The 25,934-nt window shown below is 40.8% G+C and overlaps 1 protein-coding gene across 1 annotated transcript in view; it reads right to left on the bottom strand.

Moving 5' to 3' along the window:
* Positions 1-6,459: 6,459 nt before the first annotated feature.
* LOC128740553 (uncharacterized) overlaps positions 6,460-25,934 on the bottom strand; it is an 87,618-nt gene continuing 68,143 nt past the window's right edge. The window contains exon 7 of the mRNA XM_053836101.1: positions 6,460-8,628. Coding sequence (XP_053692076.1) covers positions 6,460-8,628 — 2,169 coding nt within the window. The remainder of the gene's footprint in view (positions 8,629-25,934) is intronic.

The raw sequence follows: 25,934 nt of genomic DNA, 5'->3' as shown, positions 1-25,934 counted from the left end.
TCCTGAGAAACGGGGCAGTTCATTTGTTACCCCACTTCTTGCCGCCAGTTGAGCTTTCGCCAGCCGCGATCACTGCTGCTCCAGCCCGTTTTGGCTTGATAGGTGCGTTTTATTTTTCGAATTGATTCATTTGACAGTACCGTCTCAGCCGAGCCAAATATGACAATGTTATGTATAGGACATTTGAACTAGTTCTAATCTACAATTTTTCTGAACAAAGTTTTGCTGTACCCTTTGTAGTTACTGTGCTACAATGCTAGTAACTCATCAGTGACTAAATGAACGTTAATTTAGTCACTAATAAGATACTACCGTTATAGCGCCGTTACTGTAAAAGATACAGCAAAACATTCTATTCAGCAAAATTATAGATAACAACCTGTTCTACAAATGTCCCATAAATAACTTTTTGGCCCCGTTAAGACGGTACTGTCAAATGAATCAAAATTGAGTCAAAGTGATCGAACCATCACTGCCTGGCAAGAGGCTTCATTGTTAGTAAATGCAGAATTTAGTAGGAAGGATGTGGGGGGGCCAGAGAATAAACCCATGCTAAAGTCACTTAACAGTGAATGGTCTGATTCTACTAAGATTCGAACCCACGAGCAACAGGGGCCCCCTAACCCGACGATTGGAAGAACGTGTTCTACGTGAGGCTGGATGCAATGTATGACAGCTGCTCGCCACGGGACATCAGGATCGTCATCGGGGATATAAACGCCCAGGTCTGTAGGGAAGAAATGTATAGACTGGTGATGGAGTCCCCCATAACATGCACACCGTCACGAACGGTAACGGCCAACGAAGTATAAACTTTTCCCACAAATCCAACTGGAGATCACCTGACCAACGTACAATGAATAAGATTAATCATGTTCTCAGCGCTAGATAGTTCTTCTCTAACATTACGTATATACGTTCCATACAGGGTGTGGATATTGACTGTGATCATTACCTAATAACAGTACATGGCGCTCAACCGTTTGCCAGACACATCAAAGCTGTTGTTGTCAGCTGAACATTACGCAACTAGATAACCCTAAATAGATATATAGATAGCTAGATAGAATCTTTCGAGAACAATGCTCGAATAGTGGATGAGGCACCTCCTTCTCTCGCTAGGTGGTCGACAGGTGGAAGCAGCAGTATTTCGATGAGCACCTCAACGGTGATATATCAGCAGGAAACGCAATGAAAGTTATCCTCGGAGTGCCTACAAACGACAACACCGTGCCGGCTTCCGATCTCGAAGAGATCCGGTGAGAAATTCATCAGCTGAAGAATAATAAAGCCGCCAGAAAGGACCGACTCGCGGCAGAGCTCTACAAAAATGGTCAAGAACCACTAGCAACAGCACTTCATTGGATAATTTCTAGGATTTGAGGAGAAACTACCGGAGGAGTGGATGGAAGGTATAGTCTGTCCCATCTACAAAAAGGACGACCGGCTAGATTGCTGTAATTACCGAAGCATCACGTTAGTCAACGCCACCTACAAGGTGCTTTCCCAGATTTTGTTGCGTCGTCTATCCCCAATAGCAAGAGAATTCGTAGGGCAATATTAGGCGAGCTTTATGGGGGCCCGTGCTACTACGGATAAAATTTTTACTCTCCGACTATCCTCCAGAAATATCGAGAGTACAACGTGCCCACGCATCATATTTTCGTAGTTTTCAGGACAGCATACGATATAATTGAACGAGAACAGCTATGTCAGATTATGCATGAGTACGGTTTTCCGCACAAACTGACGCAGCTGATCAAAGCTACTCTGGAGCGAGTGATGTGCTACGTGCGCGTTTCGGGGACACTCTCGAGTCTTTTCGAATCACGCAGAGGGTTACGGCAAGTGTATGGACTGTCCTGATACCTTATTCAATATTTCTATTGAAGGTGTGACCCGGCGAACGGGCATCGAAACGAGAGGAACGATCTTCAGCAAGAGTAGCCAACTCGTAGCCTTCGCCAACGACCTTGACATCATTACTAGAAACCTTGGGACGGCGGAGGCAATTTACGCCAGACTAAAAACGGAGGCTAGGAGGATAGGGTTACAAATCAATGCGTCGAATGCCAATTATATGGTAGGAAGAGACTCCAGAGAAAGCAACGTTTGCCTCCCACGGACAGTAACTATTGACGGCGATAAACTGGAAGTGGTTGATGAGTTCGTATATTTGAGATCTCTGGTCACCGCCGACAATAATACGAGTAAGGAAATCCAACGACGCATTCAAGCTGAAAATCGACTGTGCCGTGAAATCCGTTCGCTTCAAAGAACCCCACCAGGAATAGAGGGGCACAACGTGCTAGATGGCTCGACCAGGTTGAAGTCGACTTGCGTGTGTCCAGACGCGCAACGAATTAACGACGAATAGCCCAGGACCGAGTACAATGGAGAGGAATTCTTGATACGGCAAGAGCCACGACCCCGGCTCTCGGCTGCTAAAGTAAGTAAGTACTTCCTTCTCCCAAGGAACGCCATGGCTTGGAAAAAATATATAATCATTGTCACTAAGGAGAACTTTGCCGAATACTTCACCTTCCACTTGCACGTGGCAGTTCAGAGTTCGTTCGGAGTAGTTGTTGTTCTAGTTCTTTCCCATTTCTGTCCATCTGGCACTTTTTACTCCTCAGAATCATGGTTAATTGTCGGTATTTGGCCGAGTTCTCCTTAGTGACAATGCTCATTTCCAAAGCCATTTTCGAAGGTTAAAGCACCTAACTTTTCGGAAGAAGGAAGTACCTCATCCAGGATTCGCGCGTTGTTCTCGAGTGATTACGGGTTATCATAAGGGCTGGTAAGGGCTGCGCACCGAAATCTGGCATGTGTAGGGACGAAGGAAGGAATTTGATCACAAACGAGCGCGAGATGGTCTATAGTTGGAAGCAGTTTTCATAGTAATGTGGTGGTCTATAGTTGGAAGCAGAAGATAGTAATGTCCCAGCACCTGCTCTGCAAGAAGTCAATCGATAAATCGGATTGCTGAAGACCAACAAAGCCACCGGTAAAAACCGTTTCCCAGCGAAGTTTTATAAACATTACCGAAAAACGTTGGGAATAGCTCTACACTGGGTTATTTACAACAATTTAGATAAGGACAAGATGTAGCTACAGCTACAAAAGAAGCTATAAAAAGGGTGATCGGTTTGACTGTTGCAACTGTCGTGTCATAACGCTGGTAAACGTCGCGCTGCAGGGTACAACTCCTTATTCAAAGTACTGTCCATCTTCTCAGATGCTGTTTATTTGTTTGTTTATTTGTTTATTTTTAATAATTCCATCCGACTCAAGGTCTTAATGAAATATATGAAATATATGAAAATACGTGTTACGTCTACTATCGTCGATAGAACAAGGTTTTGTAGTGAATTATCAGGCGGACTTCATGAAGGCTCACGCACCTACGGACCAAATTTTTACCATCCGACAGATCTTGCAGAAATGTCGGGAGTACAACGCAACTCATGTGTGGAATCTGTAAGCAGCACCCACTAAATCCACTCGAAGACGTCGGAGACTGCCATCACGTCTTCCTTGTTGGACTGCCCACGAAGAGGACACGAAGAGAAGAGGCCGATGGACCTTGCCAGAAAACCGAAAAGCCGGGTTTATACGAATGCGCTAGTGTATGTGTCATCTTGATAATGTGCCGCACAAGTATCAATGTATACTGATGCAAAGGGGAACTATTGACTTTAAAGTAGCATATGATACAGTCAATCAAGAACAGCTATGACAGAAAATGCACAAACACGGGCTTCTGGACAAACTGACGCGACTGATCAGAGCTACTTGGATTGAGTGATGTGTTTCGTGCGCATCTCGAGCCCCTTTGCGACGCGGCGAGAGTTGAGACAAGGCGACACATTATCCTGCATGCAGCATGACCCGATGAGTGGACATCGAACCGAGAGGCATAGGGCCCTTTTCCGTAAGTTACGTCGAGAATCATTTAGCTCGACTGGTCTACTTCTGGTATTATGTAGATCACATGCGACACGATTTTGTAGCGTAACTCGATCGAGTCGACCGCTAAAAAGTTAGTGACTGAACCGTCAAGAAGTGACACGTGAGCTTATTTTATTTTGGTGGTGCATTGAGCTGCTATGCTATGTTGTTCTTCCAGTGACAGTGACTAAGTGGGCTTACAAAATAGGGCCTGAAATTTTCACCAAAGCTAATCAACTCCTTGGATTTGATATCATAGTGAAGAGCTTTGCGACAGCCAATGCAATCCTCACCAGACTAAAAACGGCATTGGGCTAAAAGTAAATGGCTTGAATACCAAATACATGAAAGATAGAAGCTCAAAGAAGATAAAGTGGTAGATAATTTCGTGTATTTGGAACCGTTGGTGATCGCAGCAAACAATGCAGAGGAAGAAGGGTGGCTCGACGCGGTCGAAAGTGACACTTGGGACGGCTGCTTGAAACAGCACGAGCTACCTTGGCCCTGTGCTGCTGACAACCTAATTAAATTTTCCGTGCTCTCTCTATAAATAGTGATTTTTTTAGAGACAATAAAAAAGTAAAGCCTTGGGCTTAAACGTCTTTCTAAGATTTGACCCTACTTTGCCGACAGACTTCACAGCCGGCTATTAGAGTACAGGACAGTTGCGGGGCTAGTGTCTACAATCCTACTGACTCTATCTTGTAGCACCGCTTAGCCGAGATTCGAACATACGATGGCTAGTACTGGCTTGTTAGACCAGCAACGTACTTCGAAATTGATTGGGCGGTTGATTTCGACTGTAATTTACCACAATTCAACATAGTTGAGGAGGTTTATCTATCGGAAAATTATATTAAGTAGGTTCCAGTAAGGTTGGGTTCAATTGTATCAAAGAATTTCAGAGCTGAAAAACTTTCTCGCACTAGAATTATCGATATTTGAGACAAAATATGATATCGTATGACCAAAATGTTTCTATATGTGTCATTCCTTCTACAATGGAAATAAGTTGATATAATTCAGGGCAGCTACATACGACTGTATCCGGTTCGGCAACATGACTTTATGTAAGACTTCAACAAACTTTATTTGTGAATAGAATTGATTGCAACAGTAGTTTCTCGTTGATATAATTGTCCCTAAAAGTTATGTTTTATTCAGATTCATCCTGGTAACTGTAGTAGATCGACCTCATCGACGATTAAACTATTCTGTCAAGTGATTAGAAATTAGTCACGTGTCACACAGAGCAATTGTTCTAAACTCTCGCTTCGTTACTTCGCGCGTTTGTTCAACCGTTCGTTCAACCGATAAATCTAACCCTTGCAACCTTCCTTCCTTCCTTTTTTTGATCATGTATCTTATCCGTTCTGGTCTATTCGAGGAATCTGCTCGCTTATGATGCTAATCAGTCTTATTCTGAGAGGTGTTTAAAGCTATTACATACTACTATTTATTGGTATCTTTGTTGCTGTGGTTCATCTGCGCTGCTTCCCGAACTGTTCGTTCGCTCGCTCGCCTCGCTTGGTTCGCTCGATAGCTACATAAATGTTTTGACTTCAGTTTTTTTTCTCTTGCGACATGAGGTAGTTTTTACAGCAGTTCGGCAGATCGAATTACTTTATCTAACGTGGGGCACGTTCACACATACACGGCTACACGGACACACGTACACGCAAACTCTTATTTGAACGAAAGAAAAACAAATAAATCTTAGTTGAGAGCTATCTTTTGCCACACTGCCGGTGACCGACTAGCTTATTGAATCTCTTTACATGCGAATAGATTTCGTCGAATTAATTAATTTTATTTAAATATATATTATTGTTAAATTTTTAGCAGAGACTGCCGTTTTAGACAAAGGCAGAAGAGCAGCCTAAAGTTAGAAATGAAAATCGGTATATAGTCTAATAATAATAGAAGAAGAATTGTAATTTTCTGTTTAGAGGAAAACTTTTTTTTCGAATGCATATTTACCAGCAATTAATTATTGTTTATAGATAAACTGCGCTAACTTTGCTATGCTCTATTGTGGCATACAGAACTGGAGAAACATTACATTTTTTGGAGGATAGCGCTGGGTCTGTGGGACTGCCGGCAGCGAATAACTTTAAATTTGCAATTTAGCTATTCGTAGTGAATGAAGCAGCGGTAATAGCATCGAGAGGAAAATATATGTTATGATTCTCCAATTCTCTTGGACGGTATAATATTTGTACTACTGTAGTTTATATGCAAGTTTCCATTAACGTTACTCAGTTAGTGTTTTTTTCTTTCACTAAGCATAGATTTAACATAATATCCACTGTTTCGATTCAATCGATAAAATATTTGTTTTACCTTTCTCTCTCTCTCTAGTACAAAATTCTGAAGTATGTAATACAAAGTAACGGAAGCATTTGTAGTCTTTTCAAGCTTCTAGCAAGAGTTCTTCCGTTCGTACTTTTTCCTGATCGACTTTGGTTTAGTAGCGTTTTTTACTGCTTGGGTTTCGGTTGTTTCATGCTATAATACACTAGTGCTAGTACTGCGGTTGCCAATCGTAACCGATCCGTTGGCGTGGGTTATCAGTACTGGGGCACGGTTTTTGCCGAAGCCGAACATGGGCACATATCGTAATAGGCTATTATTGCTTTTCGATATTTCCGAATCACGTCGCAGCAGCGGTTCGACCGGGTTGTATACATTTTGACCGACCGGGCCATTGGCCCCGCAATCGGCAACGGGCTGAGCGGGATTTTCACACACTCGAAATTCGGTTGCGACGTTAAGGTCGTTCAGGTTAATTCCTGGGTGCATGTTCATTCCGATGTAGCCGCTTGTAGCTTGATTCAGGTCATTCATTGGCGTGGTTCCGACCAGCAGATCGGCAGATGGTTCCTCTTTTCGTTTTCTCAGACCCGGAAGCAGCTCAAATTGGTCACTGTCAGTTTCATTCATTTGAACTGAAGCCAGCGGCACGTCCAAACAAGGGTTCAGTAGTCTGGGATAGTTCGAAATAAATTCAGCCACTTCGGATGCACTCGGCCGCTTCTTGTAGTCTGTGTTCCAGCAAGCTTTCATCAGTCCCTCCAGCTGGGGTTTGACGCCAGCAGGGGTGGTCAAACAGTTTCCTTTTTTCAAGTGTTCCAGCACTTGATTATTAGTCATTCCTTGGAAGGGGAAAGATCCAAACGTGATGATTTCGTAAAGCAAAACAGCGTAGGACCAAACATCGGAGGCTGGTGTGAAAACGCCTAAAGCAAGCGATTCTGGAGCCATCCAGCGAACCGGAAGCATTCCCTTTCGGTTGAACCGATAGTAGTCATTCTCGAAAGTTGGACGAGCCATTCCGAAGTCACCGAGTTTGACCATCCGCTGGGCGTTCACCATACAGTTTCGACAGGCTATATCTCTATGGACATATTTCTGTTCTGCTAGATAAGAGAGAGCACGGGAGACATCCAAAGCCATCATTGTGAGTCGTTTTGAGGAAACATCCGAATCTTCCGAATGTTTTTGATTCACCAAATGACGACGGGCTAGGAGGAACGTTTTCAGATCACCGTACAGCATAAATTCCATAATAGTGTACACTGGCTCGCTCTGTAGGCAGACGCCTAGTAGTTTAACAATATTACTGTGATCGAAACGTTTCATGGCTTCCGCCTCTGACAAAAAGTCCACCTTATCCTCAGTAGTTGAACCGATCTTCAACGTTTTCACTGCAACGGCAGTCCAAGCGTCCCCATCAATCTGAGCCTCACCGCCGTAGACAGTACCGAAGGCACCTTCGCCTAACCGTCGATTGATGACAACGCGATCCTTCGGAATTTCCCATTTATCCAGCGTATTCAGTGGAATCGACGTCGGCGAAAGCAAATCAATTCCAAACTTTTGCAAATACTTCGCCGAACTTTTCATTTTTTGATCGTACCGAATCTGGAAAAAGCAGAACGACGCCAACGAAATCAAAGCGATCACCAGCACACACATGAATCCCGTGAAGATCAGGACCGCCCTATCGCAATCGGTTCCGAAAACTTTCGCCAAACCTCCCAGATTACAGTCAAGTGCCCCATCATCCGGCGCCTTTCCGTCCCGGGTGAACCAAACAATCGCAGATTTGTTCAGCGTCAGCGTCCCACCAACCAGTTGGTAATTACTCTCGGAAATATTCGGCGTAAACTGTCCCACAATGATCGGCGTCCCGTTGATCCACTGCAACACATTAATAATGGCATACCGTGATCCTTCATCCCCGAACCGAATCCGTCCGGATACACCCTGAAAGTCGGTTGCTCGTATAACCTCCATCAGTCGTTTAGTTGTTTTAACCGAATGCAGATCACTCAGATAAGAAGGATCCTCCTTGATGAGCTTATCCAGGGCGAGCGCATACACCCAAACCGCATCGTACGCATATCCAGCGTAATCCGACTGCACCAGCTGGTGCTGCTGCAGAACGTTACGATACTGCACTTTCCACTCGCCGACGGTCATATTGCTAATGTCCAATGCATTCTGATCGTTGGCAAAAGGTGCATGCGAAAGCGAAAAGTGCCCATTGATGGCCTTCAGCATTTCCCGCCTAGTGCACTTGGCTGTCAATCGGCTTGAATCATTCTGCGTTTGGTTCCACTGGTTCGATAGCCACACCGGCAGAAACCATACGTAACCATTCTCGGCCGTCATCTGGAAGAAAGAGAGAAAAATGCAAAATTTATGTAAATCAAAATGCAAAATTTGGTTTGTTAAATATTTTAAATTTGAATTCAACACCTAACATTCAACCCGAAGCAGTCACGCACAAATCCATCGACTTCAAATAATGCTATGAATTATCCAACGGAATTTTCAACTCCGCACAATCTGCTCGGATGGGATTGACTAGACAAGCCAATTACCATGCCGGGAAATATCTATCAACCAGCCAACCAACTTTTCCACGGCACGTGACTTGGAAAAGAAAGAAAATTAATAAGCGACGTTCAATTTCTTACTGGATTCGCAATTAGCAATCACCACCAACCGACAAAGCTCAGAGTCAATCTCCGGGGCGGTTTAGATCTGCACACGGAGGAGGATTGGCTTGACTCACACGAACAATTATAGTATTTACAACATACCTCTATGTTGGCTGGCTGTTCTAGAGAGTCAGCAAACCAGACAATCATCTCTGGTAGACTGTTAGGATTGGTAGCTACACACAGAAGAAAATGGTACAACAAACAATGCCACAATGTATGGCCGCAAGCATTGTTGAATTAAATATGTTTTAGAAACGTGCGGTTTCTCATTTCAGGCCTTTCCATTTAGCCATTTAACGCGTGGCCGGGTACAGCTGGTAATTAAATAAATTTGCTAAACGAGGAAAATTGCTTCTCCTTGCTTGCCACCTGGAGATAAAAAATAATCAAACCCATTCTCTGTGGGAAGTGAGGAGAGTAAGGCCGTCGCCTAGTACAATTTTCATAAAAACTTCATATTCATGGATCATGGTTCAAAAGCAATGAATGTTTACTTTTCCAAGTGCGGGTACTTATCTTTTAGCTTATTGTCTTATAGAAAATAACTAGAAAAAGGCTTAGTCAAACATCTGAGCAGATAAGTTTTGAAAGGTTTAATGCAAAAACTACACTCAAAATAATTTTTACGTCGAAATTACAGGAAAAGTTTTGTGAATATTTTCCATCTAGCTTTTCCTGTACTATTTACGTGAATTTAAGGTAGTTCGTACGCATACTAACTAATGCGTTAACGTGGAAATCAGGTAAATGTTAATATTTTTTCCAATAACAATCAGCTGAAAATCACGTAACTCCCTGCAGAGAAATTTACGTAATTCTCGCGTAACTTTTCAAAAGGACCTAAGTAACAATGAGAGTTTCTCTTTGTGCTTCTTCTCTTTTTGTTGCCGCGGCGATGCAAATGCACTTTAAAACATCGCCCTTGCATAAATCGGTAGCCGGTGTCACTAGCTAATTAATCGTCAAGAAAACTTTTGTTGAAATGCATTAATGTCGTCATAATAATCGAAAGAGAGGGAGACCAAAGAGAGTCTCTCAATGTTACTTAGGTCCTTTTGAAAAGTTACGCGAGAATTTTTCATGTGGAAAAGACTTGTGGATTATGTTGAGTGTAAGACCTTGTCGAATACTATAAATAAGAATGGAATGTTGTACATGACGATGTTGACGAAGTTTGATACGAAACCGGAAGAGCATAGACGGTAGACATTTTCAAGCATGTGAAAATGTCCAATTTTGATAAGAAATATCAGGTTTGGCAGGTTATCTGTACCTATGGCTTAAAAACCAACATTTTCATTACAACCAGAAAAATTACGTTGACAAAAATTGCGTCTAGAAAAAACGCCTGCTGTGTTTTCGGAAGCAAAACGATTTTATCCTGATGTTTTGGTTCAATTTGGCATTCCTTCATAGACGAAACATAAGGCTATAGAGTACACTTTTAAATGTATTTACCTGTAAATAGGTTGAATTTAACTAAAACTAAAATAAATTGGCAGGAGGTATTCAATTATTGGTAGCAATTACCCGAATTTAGATAAATTTTCTAATACAAATTTTGAGTTGGTATACTTTAAGTGCATTCTGAGTAGTTTTAATCAAGTTGCAATTAAATGCAACCAATTTATAGGTAAATACATTCAAGAGTGTAGTATGTCACCAATAACATGGTAACGCCAAAAAGTCCAAACACACCAGAGTTCTATAAAATACAGTGGACTCTCGGAAAAGTTAATCGATTGGGGAATGGGTCGATTAACTTTTCCGAACTATTAACTTTTCCGATTAGTCCTAAAAATCACTGAAAATGATAAATAAAAGTCGTGGGCTTAAACCGTCATTAGACATTACCCTTCTTTATCGACAGACTTCGCAGCCGGCTGTTTAGAGTACAGGAAAATTACGGGGCCAGTGTAACGATCCTACTGACTCTATCAAGCAAGCACCGTCTAGCCGAGATTCGAACATGCGACAGGCTTGTTAGACCAGCATCGTACCTCGAAGCTAAGTAGGCGGTGAATGATAAATACAAAAGTGAAAAATGCATTCTGGGATATCCAGCTTTTTACGAGCCATAATGGCGGACGTGTTCGTAATATTTGAACTGTATTTTTGACATTTCCCTAATACATCGCACGTTTTCTTTCCGTACATTCCTTTAGTTTTACAGTGAACTTGCGGAAAGAAAACGTGTGATGTATTAGGAAAATGTCAAAAACGCTGTTCGAATATTACGCCATTATGGCTCGTAAAAAGCTGAATAGGATACACATTTTTATGTATTTGGAAATTGTAATGGAAAGAAATATGTAGCAAGATCTTTATGAAACAATACTTGGTTCCTTTCAGTAAGTTCAAAATAATCGGTTACACAAGTTTACTTTTGTTTTTTCTGCGACTACGTTTTGATAATGTTCGCGCTTATTTTTAGTTCCTTACTGTTCCTTCTTTGGCATTTAAAATTCATCTGAGTTTGCGCTTTTCCAGTATGTTATCAATAATCCTGAAGTAACTATGTGCTCGTTTTGAACTATTGTTGCGACTGTCCGGTACAAAAGTTTAATTTAATCCCAGTTATGATGCGGCTGTTTATGAAACTGTTGAAAGGCGACAATAAACTGAAAAATGAGAAATAATGATAAAAGGTAAACTCACGTGTGTGGACGAACACTTGGACAACCAATAAATTCAAACTCTCAGAAAAGTTAAGGCAAAAATTAACTTTTTAGAGTGTTGCATGAGAGCTGATATTCGCTGATTTTCTGAACAATTAACTTTTCAGAGAGTTAACTTTTCCGAGAGTCTACTGTATATTATGTTGTTGTTCATCTTTATATCTCACGAAAATTGATGATAACTTCAAACATCGCACTTATGCCCCGCCCTACTCTATAGGTCTAAGATGTTGTACATAAAAAAGACAGCCGGAAACTGAAGGAAATAGTTTTTATGGTCATATTGGATTTTATTAAACTGAATAGAAACTTCTGGCTGTTTGCAACATTTATGTAGTCTGATTAGAGTAAAATGTTGCTTAGAAAATTCTTGATCGTTTGCTATCATTAACTCATTTTTTAAAATTTTGCGACTTGGTCCGGTCTGATTTAACACCGACCATATGATATCGCGACAAGCAATCGAGTTGAACAGGCGAGACGAGCAGTCGAATCAAGTAATCGAGTCAAGCAGTCGAGCAGTCGAGTCGAACAGTCAAGTCGAGCAGTCTAGTCGAGCAGTTAAATCAAGCTGTGCAGTCAAACAGTCCGGTCGAGCAGTTGAGTCGAGCAGTTGAATCGAGTGGTCGAGTCGAGCAGTTAAGTCGAGTAGTCCAGTCGAGCAGTTGAATCACGTAGTCTAGTCGAGCACTTGACTCGAGCAGTTGAATCGAGCAGTTAAGTCGAATTGTGGAATCAAACAGTTAAGTCAAGCAGTTGAGTCAAGCAGTCGGGTTGAGTGGCTAAGTCGAGCAGTCTAGTCGAGTTGTTGAATCAAGCTGTCAGTTGAGTCGAACAATCAAATCGAGCAGTTAAGTCACTTGAATCGAGCAGTCGAGTCGAGCAGTTGAATCGAGCAGTTAAGTCGAGCTGTCGAATCAAACAGTTAAGTCAAGCAGTTGAATCGAGCAATCGGGTTGAACAGTTGAGTCGAGCAGCCGATTGGAATAGTCCAATCGAGTAGTTGAGTAAAGCAGTTCATTCTAGCAGTTGAGTCGAGTAATCCAGTCGAGCAGTGGAATCAAGCAGTTGAATCGAGCAGTTGACTCGAGCGTCGTATCGAACAGTTGAGTCGAGCAGTCTAACCGAGCAGATAAATCATACTGTCCAGTCAAGCAGTCGAATCGAACAGTCCAGTCGAGCAGTTCAATCGTGCAGTTAAGTCGAGCAGTCGGGTCGAGTAGCAAGTCAAGCAAATGTGTCAAGCAGTCGAATCGAGTAGTTAAGTCGAGTAGTCCACTCGAGCAGTTACATCGAGCTGTTCAGTCCAGCAGTTAAGTCGATCTGTCCACACAAGCAGTTGAGTCGAGCAGTCGAATCGAACAGTTCAGTCGAGCAGTTCAGTTAAGCAGTCCAATCGAGCAATCAAATCGAGCAGTCTAATCGACCAGTCCAGTCAAGCAGTCTAGTCAACCAGTTGAGCAATCGAGCAGTCCAGCAGTCGACCAGTGAGGTGACTGAGAATACAACCCATTGTTACGAAAGCATGACGTTCTGTCAGGAACCTGCTTTTAGTTGCCGATAGGCCTCTTATGACGTCCTGTCAGAGACCTGGTTTTCAGTACAGACTCTTATATAAATAGATTTGTCCAGAAGCATAAGCTGGCCCAAATTGCAAGGAAAGCTAGCCCCTTGAAGCTTGAAATCCTGGAGCTGAGCGAATACAAGATATCGTCCGAGCAAGTCTTGATCTACTTCGGCATACGAGGTGAAAATGCTACTCGAGTCGAGAGACAGGAGTTGGATTCCTACTGAATCCAGGGGCACATGGCGCCAATAATAAACGAAATAATAAACGTGGTCAGATTTAGAACAGCGAAAACGGGGAGCTGTTCACTCGCTATTTTCGCTTAGACCAGCACGTAAGGTCACGTGGGTTTTCCGCGATGGCCGAACATAAAACCAAATTATCCACATCTGCATCAGCCGAAAATGGTGAAGGAGCCTTCTTGATGTACGCAACAAGCGCAACGTCGTTATTGCATCCGTCTATCACCTTGTTATCACTTGCGCGTCGCACGTGACAAACTACGAGAAAAGAAAGTAGGGTGTAGTACGACGTCCGCCGGTTGGACAATCCTGAGGTGAAAGGGCCTTTGTCTGATGGAACCTGGTAGAATTGTCGGAAAGTAATGGCCCGGCATCAAGAACGCCTTCATCATGGACAGTGACGAAACCCTCGGCAAAGTGTGCAGCGGGTGGAGCGAGTAGATTTCGGATGAAATTTAGAGGAAGATCGACGAGCGGAGTGAGGCGGCATTGAGCGAACGCGTGGCAGTGCGGCTAAGACAGCTGTCCGTCGACGATACGCCGAACTGGAGAGGGCTGTTAAACGAGCTTGTGCATGACAAGGGAGCCCTAGCCGAATAACAGAAACCGCCGCCGCCGCCAATGGTGGTATCCGTGTGTTGTATGATCAGGACGAATATTAAGATGACTGACCGTACATTTTAAACAACTCTTTTGAGTGACCAACAAAACCAGCAGCGCATGACGCCAATAGTTCTCAATTGTTCGCATCAATCGCGTCAACTCTGAGGCGCCATCACTGAATGAAATTAAACCGTAAGTTTTCCGGTGGACTGGATGCAGGACATGTTGATCAAAGTCCCTAAAACAGGAGACCTAACTGAATGCGCTTTCCGGTGGCAGTAAACTGGATTCCGTGCTGACCATTTATGTGTAGATCTTATCACAACGCTCCATATTATAATGGACAAGATCAATGAATTGTAGCACTCTCTTTTGCTGGTGTTTGTTAACTTTAAAAAGCCGTTTGACCTCATCAACATCTGCGGTGTACTTAGATGTAGACGAGTAGATGTAGATAAGCTACTTCATCTCATCGGCTCAGTACGAGGTGTTTTCATGCAAGCTGTTGCACAATGGCGTCTTGTCCGACCTTATAAGGGTAATTGCTAGTGTGAGACAGGGCTGCATCTTATCACAGCATTGTTATGGATGAAATATTAGTTGGAGCTATTGACAGGATATCGAGGATTGCCTTGGAATCCTCTAACGGTGGACCAGCTAAATGATGTCGACCTAGCTGACAACATTGTCTTGCTCGCATAATGCCGAATAGATATGCACAGCAAGTTGGATGACCTCTCCGAAAACTTCCAGGCAATAGGTCTCACACCCAAGGTAGCAAAAACTAAGTCTATGGAAATGAACGCTGACAATCCCACTCCCTTTACAGTAACAGGTGGAAGCCTTTCAATATCTTGGTAGCCAGCCTACGACCGATGGTGGTACCAAGAGTGATATAACCACACGGAACTGAAAGGCAAAGGGTGCTTTTGCAGATCTGCGAAACATTTGGCGCGCAAACCAGATCACTCTACATACCAAAATCCAAATTTTCATCTCATTGTATTGCTGTGCGCATGCAAAACGTCGTGCGGCTTAGCGGAAATAACGCAAAAACTGCAGGTATTTATTAATCACTGCTGACTGACAAGTGTCGACAAGTGGGAATCACTCATACTAATAGTGATACTGTGACGTGGCTACAGTAAATAGGGGCCCGCCACAATAGATCAAATAACTGGTCGCAGTGAAGAATGTACCTAGTGATGTCCGATTTTTCCAGTTAATCGATTAGTTAATAATCGATTACTTTTTGTGCGGCCAAAAATCGACATCGATTAATCGGCGCTACATAATCGATTAATCGAAATAATCGATTGGTTACAACCTTTACGTCTTCGACACCAAAAATAAGGGTACTTGCAATTACACCTTCGGCTCTATCTCTATTGTTGTTCAATCGATTTCTATAAAACAGAGAGTATCATTACAAATCAAGGTAACTCTCCGTTTTGATTCAAAATTTAGTGGATTTTGAGTGCCTCTTCGCCTCTGTAACCTACAGTCCCTGTAATACAATCACAGCATTTTTAAGACGATGTTGGATGGTTATTTGAACGTATTTTGACCCAATCTGAATACTCCGTTATCGGTCCCATCGGGGTCCAAACTGGTAATTTTCAATTTTGACGTAGGACTACGTCTTACGGCAAGTTTTGAGATAGGGTGTCATTCCAAAAAAATCAAAAAATGCGAGCGTCACGAAAAATGAAAGGTTTTGAGCGCTAATAGCTCAGCGGTTTGCCGATCGATTTTCAATATTCTTATACCAATCGATCGGAAAATCTTCTAAGAATTGACCCAAATGAAGAAAAGTATGGATTTTTGATGTTAAACTATTGAAAAATTGAAAATAATGAACCTATGTTTTACCAGAATTCTCGCTTCGTGATTCGTTAGAAGATTCTTTACGATGATCTCAACCTATACCAATTTGATATCTGTGCTTGGGAAGTAGGCCAAAATAAGTGACAAAGTTTCCTCATTTCAACAAGATTTCTTAATACCGCGGTTCAACCTAGACCATTTTGATGTCCTTGCTTGGGAAGTACGCCAGAGAGAGTGACAAATCCCCCTCGTGCCAACAGATTTCTTACGAACGCGCTTAAACTTAGTCCAATCTGATGTCTGTGTTAGGGAAGCGTGCCAGAAAAAATGACACAAGCTCGTTGTCCTAACAGATCGCAAATTCTTTACTGCGTGATTAAACCTCGGGGAATTTGATATCTGTGTTGGAAAAATGTGCTACAGCTGTAGTGTTCGGTTATGATACGGCTCTGTATGAATACGCATGTTTGCCGTTTCATTAAAAGTGTAGTGAAAAGATGTGCTGTTGATAAAATAGGATTGAATTGGTAAAATCCTTTCAACGTGGGAAACCATGGATAATAAAAACAAAACAAAACAATTTCAGTAAGGTTGCAGGAAAGTAATAGTTTGTGTTCTTGATTTTGTTAAATTGTTTTCAAATCACATACATACAACGCATATAGCATGTATACATGAAGAATCGAATGATTACAAGCATGAATACATGCTACTATCACTACAAAGAGACTTACGTAGTCCTGCGTCACCTATATATGCGGTCGTGTCTTGTACACAACCCCTCTGATTTTTTTTTCTAGGAACGTGTAAATGGGGCATAAAATATGGTAGATACGAGGCGTAGTCGGTTAAGCTGAGTAAGTTAATCCAAAAGTTTCCACAGTAAATTCATTTTTGGACTAGGTTTAAGTTTGCTCTAGTCGTAAATTAACAAGTGTATTAACACCTCTTTGTAAAATGAACGCGTCACTACATATTTCAATAGCGCATGGAGCAAATATCGTATGAATAAATTCAGCACTTTTTTCAGCAGGCGAACATTAAAAGTTCATGAAATTCAACTCTGCGTTTTTTGGTTTTTTGTATAGAAAAAGAGGAAGGGAATTACCCAATTTTCTAAAAATTCCTTACAAAGTTCCGAGTCTGACAGGCTGACAAATTTCAAATTATCTTTTGACGGTGGCACGGTTAGTATCTAGATGAAGTTTAGTTTGGTTTTCAGACTTCAGCGTGGTATTTAAACCGGCCTACTACGGGCAAACTGGCTGATCAAAAGCAAAGCCTTGGGCTTAAACGACTTGACCCCTCTATATCGCCAGACTTCACAGCCGGCTATTAGAGTACAGCACAGTTACGGAGCTAGTGCAACAATCCTACTGACTCTATCTAGCAGCATCGCTTAGTCGAAATTTGCACATAGGGGAACTGTGGGCAAAATGAACAGGGGGGTAAAATGAACAGGTAGCCAAATTCCCAGTAATCCGATTAAAATCTGTTCCAGATCAATAGGTATCTTCTCCTAGAAGTATTTCAAGCTGTTTGAGACAATATGTGGTGATCATAAGCTTTCTAATGTGAAAAAAAATTGAAAAAGTAAGAAATAGTTGTTGAAATCTGACGCCGATGGTAATTTCTACTAACAGTATATAAGCTTTTTTGGCAAAACAAATTAAATTTCGACTATTGGTATCATTTCGTGTTGTTTGCTTATCACTGTCCTGCGGATCTGTCGAAAATTCCAAATATTTTTATCAAATGTTTGTTTATAATAAACACTAGAAAACAAATGGTGTTTTGGGGGCAAAATGAACACTTCACTATGGGGGCAAAATGAACAATGTGTATAATGATGTTTTAATTTCCATTTATCAACAGCCAGGACCTAATTACAATTCAATCAATAAAAATGATCGAGTCTCTCGAAAAATGACGGAAAATGACCAATGAAGCGAGTTTAAAGTCAAGCATTGTATCAACGGGGCGAAGATACATTATGTTAACTTTGTGGAGTCCTATTTTAATTTCAGCAGCCTTGTTGAATATCTACAGCTTATGTAGATCAATGATAAGGTAAAATAATGTTTAATTTATCCAAACTGCATGTTATCTTTAGTTTTCTATGACATGTTCATTTTGCCCTCACTGCATGTTCATTTTACCCACACGAAAAAAATCAGGCTCGAATATGACGCTTTCGAAAATAAGGAATTTTTCATGACAAATCGTCCTTTTTCAAACATCTTTATATTTTGCTACGTAGAATATGAATCCAGCTTTCAATTAATGTAGTGCGTTCAGCATTTGGTTGGTTCCTGGGGAAGCAAATGGCGAAATTGCTAAGGGTGTTCATTTTCCCCCCAGTTCCCCTATGACGACTGGTTTGTTAGATCAGCATCATACCTCGAAACCAACTTAGCGAAAGCAACTAATTGACTGATCGCGTGTGGTTAATTTAGTAGCTAAACGCCTGCCACTGTTATAAATTAAATTACAAATTGTCAAACAATAAAATTTTAAATAATCCGGCATAATCAATCGGCCAGCTAATCGATTATCTAGTAATCGAAGCATAAAGCAATCGATTAAAAATTAATCGATTATTCTAGCGGATAATCGATTAGTTCGATTAATCGAGAAGTAATCGGACATCACTAAATGTACCCAACAAAGAAAAAAAATCGCTGCCTGCGATATAATTCGTGCCTGGTGACATCCGGGATGTTAACGAGAACCTGTCCTGGCGACAGGTGAAAGCTATGATGGGTAACCGTCGGCAGTGGAGATCTCTGATTTCATCCTTTTGTTCTACCGGATCGGTGGACATGGACGTGGACATGGATCAGTAAGTAGGTGCTGATAATCGATAAAATCGAATATTGTGAACATGAATTTTTGCAGCAGTGAATTGCAATCATGAAATTGCATGCTCAGGTATGCTGGTAAAATAACTTTGCTACAGAAGATTTTCGCTTTTGACGTGTCAAGTTAATGTAGTGGGATGTCTATAAATTGGATGATTGGTTGATACATCAACTGCACGGCTAGTGAAACCTGACGTTTCGATTGAAATATTGCTGGCTTTCCGCATGAGACTGACCAACGTTTTTATTTATTAATTACTACGATGAATACTTTCGAAAAGCCAGTTTTTAATGCGTCCTTATCAGTGTATCACAATTATCGGAACTTTGACGGAATCCGATTCGTCCGATTCTGACGGGATTCGATTGATTTCAACCGACACTTCATATAAGACCACCCTCATTAAATCTCTGGAATCTTATCCTCGTCAGTTCCTTGCACTCTTGATGGACATACTGCCAACCAAAACTCGTATCCAGTTTGATTCGTGACCCACTTATTCCTACCGACAGGTATTTTCAACGTTCACTGACACTAAAAGCCACGACATTTACTGCTGCTACATGGTTGTGTGCAGTGATTTTGTGTTGATTTAATCGCACTCCAACAGAATTCTCCCAGCGGTTGTGCGGTGTCCCAGGTACACTTTTTATTTTTAACGGTGCAGTTTTTTTGCATCATGCTGTTTGCTCCAAATAACTATAACGAAGCTATTTCTGGACCAGTTTTTGTGCTATCCTTTGTTGGTTTCCTTTTTTTATCATTCGCACTATTAAACTTCCTAGACGAATTTATAAATGCTTCCTTATTGACGTTGCATTTACCCTACTGGATTCTTGATCTTGGTGTGTTTCATGCAACAAGTTCAATGACCATTGGCACAGGTGTGCTCGGGTTGCGTTACAAAAAAAAATTAAACCGGTCCTCAGTTGACTCAGTGCTTAAACTCATTGCGTGACTTATTGTTGCGTGACACGCAGACGTCACATAATCCACAATGGTTTTGTTCCAATAAACAGCCAGTCAGCGATATCTTCGGCTGATAACAGACTCAGAAGTACAACGCAATGTGTTTACTTAAGTTGAAAGCGCAATTTCCACAAACAAATTGAACTTTTCGATGACTTGGGGAATAACGTAAACGTGCGTAACCAATGCTCGTACTACGACACATCTGGCTGTTGCATGAGTAAGCGGACCTCGGCTCAGCATCCTCGTCAAGACTATTAGCATATTTTTCGAATAAGTCGGTTGCATCGCAGCGTTCGTACCGTGAGTGCATGCAATTTCGATTAGTATGAGTTTTTCTCTCTACTAACGGATGATAAATGCTTTTAAATTTGGACAAAAAAACTTAGCACTGGAGGTGCTCTATTAAGATTGTTACACCATGAAGACGAGTTAGTTTGTTCAAACTTTCAATACAAAATAATTTAAAGCAAGAAAACAATTAGCATGCATTTCATTTTCTCAGCAGTATTCAATAACTGACACTGTATTATTTTTATAAAAAAAACTTTTTGAAATTTTAAAATGCAGAGGTATTTATAAAAAATTAAGAGGCATGGTCATTGAAAATACATTCCAATTTAAAGATCGGTTTAATTTCGACAGCTTGCTCCTTTCCTGTGGCACCTAGATAAAGACTGATCGGGATTAGGTGCGGTCACGGTACCATCATCCCGTAAACGTAACGTAATTCTCCACATCGTATCGAATTTCTACGATATTGTTATAGTGAGTGAGCTCAGAATCACCTTCAGATTAGGTGATACGTATGTGTCTGATTTGATGACATAATGCTGCGCCTCATTTCCTGTTGACGCTGTGGCTGTTACTGCATTCCCTCCCGCTGGCCATTAATTGGCTTTTGTTGTTGCCGGAAAAGATTAGTTAGCTAACCTTGCGGCTGCTGCAGCCACTGCACAAGTGGAATTTATTGCACTGCAATGCACCCCCCGTGGTTCACTGAAGAAGTGGCAGGCGGATAAATTGCATTTGTTAAGTTTTATTCTGGAAAATCGCTCAAAACACTGCGAAACATTGGACGGTTCGTTGTCAGTTTAATATTACCACACCCCAGCAGCGTGGCCACACGCTATAACCCGGATGCGAATACAACAAAACTTTACCGGATATTATCACAATCTGTCGAACGAATAAAGCTGCGTGATAAAGGCAGATGGAACGAAAATATATGGCGCCTAAAGCAACGATTTAGGTACTTCAAACGGTAGATCATCCGTTATTACTCCATTGTTTTTATGGACCTAAGAGAGTCTATACCCAAGAAGAAAAAGATACGCTGGTGAAGAAACTCATTAGAACTAACGATTACCGTAGAAAATTAAACACGCACTAACGAATGGCCGTGCTGCCAGACCATCTCACTAAACGCACCAATCTCGCATAAATTAAACCGAAAATCGGCCTGCGCCTTAAATAAGTTTGTATAAAATTTCAGAAGTTTCAAAATTTACAATAAATTAAAATACAAAAAGCAATATGCGAGGATTGGGTGAAAAACAAAATAAAAACTGATTTATTCACTTTTTTCACCATTTTTCTTATTGTCAAAATAAAATACGAACAAAAACTCTTTCGCACATGAAAATCATTCGAGTGAAACAGTGTGACAATCATTTTAAATCGAAAGAGACGTGTGAAAACAGCAAATGACAAAAGACTTATCACCTGCGGTTGTACGCCCAGTGTTTTAGAATCCGGCAGGAAACGCTCGAATGGAGCGTGCCGATTTATTTTCGGTGTAAGTTTTGCCATTTCATCGGCTGCACCTAGAGACTAGAGTTAGGAGCTGGAATAATGTTTGCAAATTGTGCAAATTTTTGTGGCCGAAATCATGGTTCAGTTCGCGAAACTTACCGAGCGCTGCGCGTCCACGACTTTTTCTACGGTCGACCATCCATTCGAAAAACCATAAATCGTTTTCGCACCACTGGAGTGAAGAAAATCCAGAAGTCATTATTGAGTCACCGTTACTGCGTCCACACCAAAAAATCACTGCTCGGTTTGCGCGCCTACCAACAGGCTCACGGAGTCATTGGCCCATATTTACGGTCAATGGAGAGCGCTGCAGATCCATAATTACTGATTTTTTTTGTTTATGTTTTTTTGTTTAGCGTTAATGGCCCTTCCCAGCGATGAAATCACGGTTGTCGGTGATTACAACTTTTTTCGATCTAAAGTGGTGCTCCCTCCCGGGAATGAATGGCCTACACTACATGTTGATCCTGAACTGTCATTTATTTCATGCTGGCATCACAACAGCTTACTGGGCTGCTGCTGGAGCCAGTTACTAGAGACCCAATCTAATGCGTAAGCTTAAATCCGTAGTTAACGAGAATAGCAGAGTCACGATCTCTCTCTCTCCCGTGCCTTCTTGTCCCTTGATCTTACACTCGATTGTCACGTTTTTGACATCGTCAGCTATTAAAATATTTTAGGAAAGCCTGATCTACAACTGTATTAATGGTACTGTCGTAAGGACAAAGGGACAAAGCAGAGAAATACCAATAAATTGAAGGAATTAACGAATACAAGTTGTTTCTTGCATAATAGTGGCTTGGACCTAATTCACATTGGCTTTATCGGTTTTGAATATATTTATGCAAATGTGAAGATAACACGTAATGGTTTAATAGTTACAGACCTTTCGATTTATAATTTTTATTTTGATTAAAAACTCAAGCTTTTTTGTTTCTGTCATCAAGGAAGGCATTATTTTGAAACGCAGGTTCCCACCGTTTAGCATTACGGTTTATGGGTCGATTTATCATACTTCAAATATTCTATTTTGAGATCGAGGTAACGAACTTAGGTTAAAACCCCAATTCGCTGTAACTTTCAAACAGAATTTAATAATCATTTTTGTTAAAATATCTTGCCTGTCGTTACTTAGAATTTATCATGACTTAAAGGTGCTCCTGCTTACCGGTAAAACTCTCCAATCTGGTTCTGTAAGCGTAGAACATCTCATTATCTCAACGGTGTTCATCGAGATGAAACGGCATAACGCAAATTTATTCGCTTCTCCCTTCGCACCAATTGATGAACTGTTGCCGAAAGTTATGAGCTTCGCAGGTAGGCCCAATTTACTGAAAATACGGCGAGACCTGTCACGTGCTAGGCTAATTGTGGAATAAAAAAACATTAACGCTGCTTTAAGCTTCTCAATGAATTAAATCTACATATTCGTACCCGAGTTCTCCTCCGTAGAATGTCTTCCCCGAATTTCTTATACAGAGCACTCGCTAATTACTGAGCTAATTATGCTGCTATCGGTAGCGAAACGGTAGTAAATTAACATTTAATATTCCACCTAATTTAATTAAAGCTGATTTTTAAGTATACTTAAAATCGTCCGAATTACGTTCGGATTTTTTGAATTTTATAACAATTAGTTGAAGGACAAATAGAGGATAAATACCATACAACGTGCGTCATAATTAATCCAATACAGTTGAAATCACACAGTAAGATTATTTTCTGTGGAAATAAGTCTAGCTAGCACACAAGCTGATAAACCACAAACTTTAAACCACTTGAAAGCCATCAGCAGCCTCGTAATGGTCGCTGATAGGCGACCACACTCCTAAAGTGGCCTTTGATTGGAATTGGGCTCGGCTTTGGACCCACCCGTGGTGCCCATATGTCAGTAAGCACATTTAAATACAAATGACGGAAAATTTCTACTCAACAAAGCTAATACCCCAACAATGCTCATAATGTTTGATGTTTTATTTTGTTTAAAAGTTTTCTATCACCTAATAACTCCCTCCGCTAGAAGATGTTGAGGCTGTTATTCTCAACAACGATTTAGGCACGCTTGGCATTGACTCCTTGCCTCGACCGCGATAATTGCAACCGCTGCTGTTGCTGAAAATACCATTCCAAAAACTTCAAAGTGTGGTAAACATGCCGGAGGCCATTCTTGTTCTTCTTTTTCTTTTTCTATACAAGCCAGACAGAAAGTGTTGCCTGTTGGAATTTAGAAATATTCCCGCTGACCGCCACCCACTGTTTCTGGCGTGATTCCTAGCATGCAAAAAACGCTAGGCCCAAATGTCGACAAATCATTAAAGCGCAATCAAAACAACCCCGGCGGGAGCAATTTCCGACCAAAAATTAGCTCTAATATTTATATCAGCGGTGCTTGATGGTGAATAAATTGTGTCTTCGACCCAGCAAGCAAGACTGTCAGTCAGGTATATCAGAATATTAAATACTGATGGGCACGCCTACATTTCGGAATTTTCAACGGAAATTTCCAGCATCTTGATAAAGGTCTCCAAGAAAATATCCTTCTAGCAAGGGAAGGTTCGCATGCCACCAATGATTTAATATTATTATCGGCGCAATCTCAAAATTTAAAACAAATACTTTCTGATGGACTAGAATTTTCATTTAAAACCAAGAGTAAAGTGTCGAAGCATTTCTGCAAACAATTTATTTACCTTTATTACATCATATTGGATAACATTTACCAATGCCAATTTTGCCAAAAATCGCCTTGTTTATTATTTTAATTTTGTCTTAAGTTGGCTTGAATTTTACTCAATCTTGTTCGAGTTCTGTCGCTTTTATTTTAATTTAAAAATAAAGCTGTAAAATTGAGTTGAAAATTGAGATTGGAGGAGTTCACATGTGTTTTACTAATATATATTCGGAATACCATAATTAGCATAACATATTCAATAATTTAAACATAGCTATGTACTGAACCAATATAATATTACTCCAAACCCTTAATCATAATCATAAATATAATCATCATCATAAATATAATCATCATCATAAATATAATCATCATAAATATAACAGGCTTATGTCTGTCGCCAAAACGAGGGGCGCCATATGTATTTTCGTGGTAATAATCGCTCACATTAAGCAAAGACGCAAACCAATCATACCAGATTACACTCAAGACGAGCAAAAGTAACGTAGTTGCACCTTATAGAGTTACATAGCGTTAGCGTTACATAGCGTACCACCAATTTGCTCTCAAGTAGCCGCGAGACGACGCGCGGGGTTACAGCTAGTGGTTATATATAGTAACTCAAATTGGTATTATTTTTAGTTGGTGTCGTCATATTGAAATGATTTAGACGTGATCCTCTTTTTGCCATTGGCGAATTTCAATGGACCGTTCCTGAGCACATCGTGGGAACCAGTGATGAAGTTGTTTCTCAACGGCAATCCATTCTGTTTTCACTATTAATGAAACTGAACTGAAAATTAATTCTGTTTTTCGGAAAAAATACAAATATAAATGAACTTTCAGACTAGAACAAAATACTTCTGGGAGCGGCGAAAACTGGAGCATAGAAATGGCGAAAACTGGGTCTTGGGGGTCGAAAACTGGTGCCTTAACATGCATCACAAATTTTACATTGACAACGACTTCTTCAAATATTTGAAGGCTTAAGTTTTATGCTGAAATCGTAGCTAAAATGTTTCTGTTTAATGTAGGCTAAATAATTTGAATCGATATGGAACTACATAGTTGGTGTAGGTAAACTAATACTATTGTAAACTAAATTGTATTGGTGAACTAATTCTGTTGCAAGAATCTGAAATCTAAAAAATTAATTAAATTAAGGAAAACCAGAAAAGGCCTTATGCGAATAATGTGAAACCGGGATCCGAGAAGGGAGAGAGAGCAAAGTTTTTTAACCAGAAGTTGTTTCGACTGTGTGTGTCTCTGTATGTCTGTGGTTTCGCACATATTTAAAAAGCCAGGAGTAACCGTGGGTCTTTGTTTAGTAAAGTGGAGGATCACCTCTTGTAAATCTCTTGTAAACTTTCCGGTATATCCATCTTCCACGCAGAGCAGTTGTTTACCACTTTTGCGTTGTCAATGGTCAGCGGATGGTTGTCGTTGAAAATATGCCCAGCAGTAGTGTTGTGAGTGATTTTTTGTATGCTTCTCTTCTTTTCTTGGTAATAATGTTCTGGATTGTCCTTTCTTTGTATCCGTTCAGTTTTGCAATTTCCAAAATGTGTGTCAATTCTTTTTGTTTCCCTAGCTCACTTAACGGTAATGTTTCCATCCTATGTATAATGTGATGGAAAGCGGCCATTTTGAGTTGGTGGGAGTGGTTAGATGAGCTAGGTACAACTCGTTTGGTGTTCGTTGGTTTCCTGTAAATTTCAATTTCAATTTCGGTTTCTA

This window comes from Sabethes cyaneus, chromosome 3 (assembly GCF_943734655.1).
Source record: "Sabethes cyaneus chromosome 3, idSabCyanKW18_F2, whole genome shotgun sequence".
NCBI lineage: Eukaryota > Metazoa > Arthropoda > Insecta > Diptera > Culicidae > Sabethes > Sabethes cyaneus.
The sequence above is the reverse complement of the archived record's forward strand: the minus strand, read 5'-3'. Positions and strand labels throughout refer to the sequence as shown.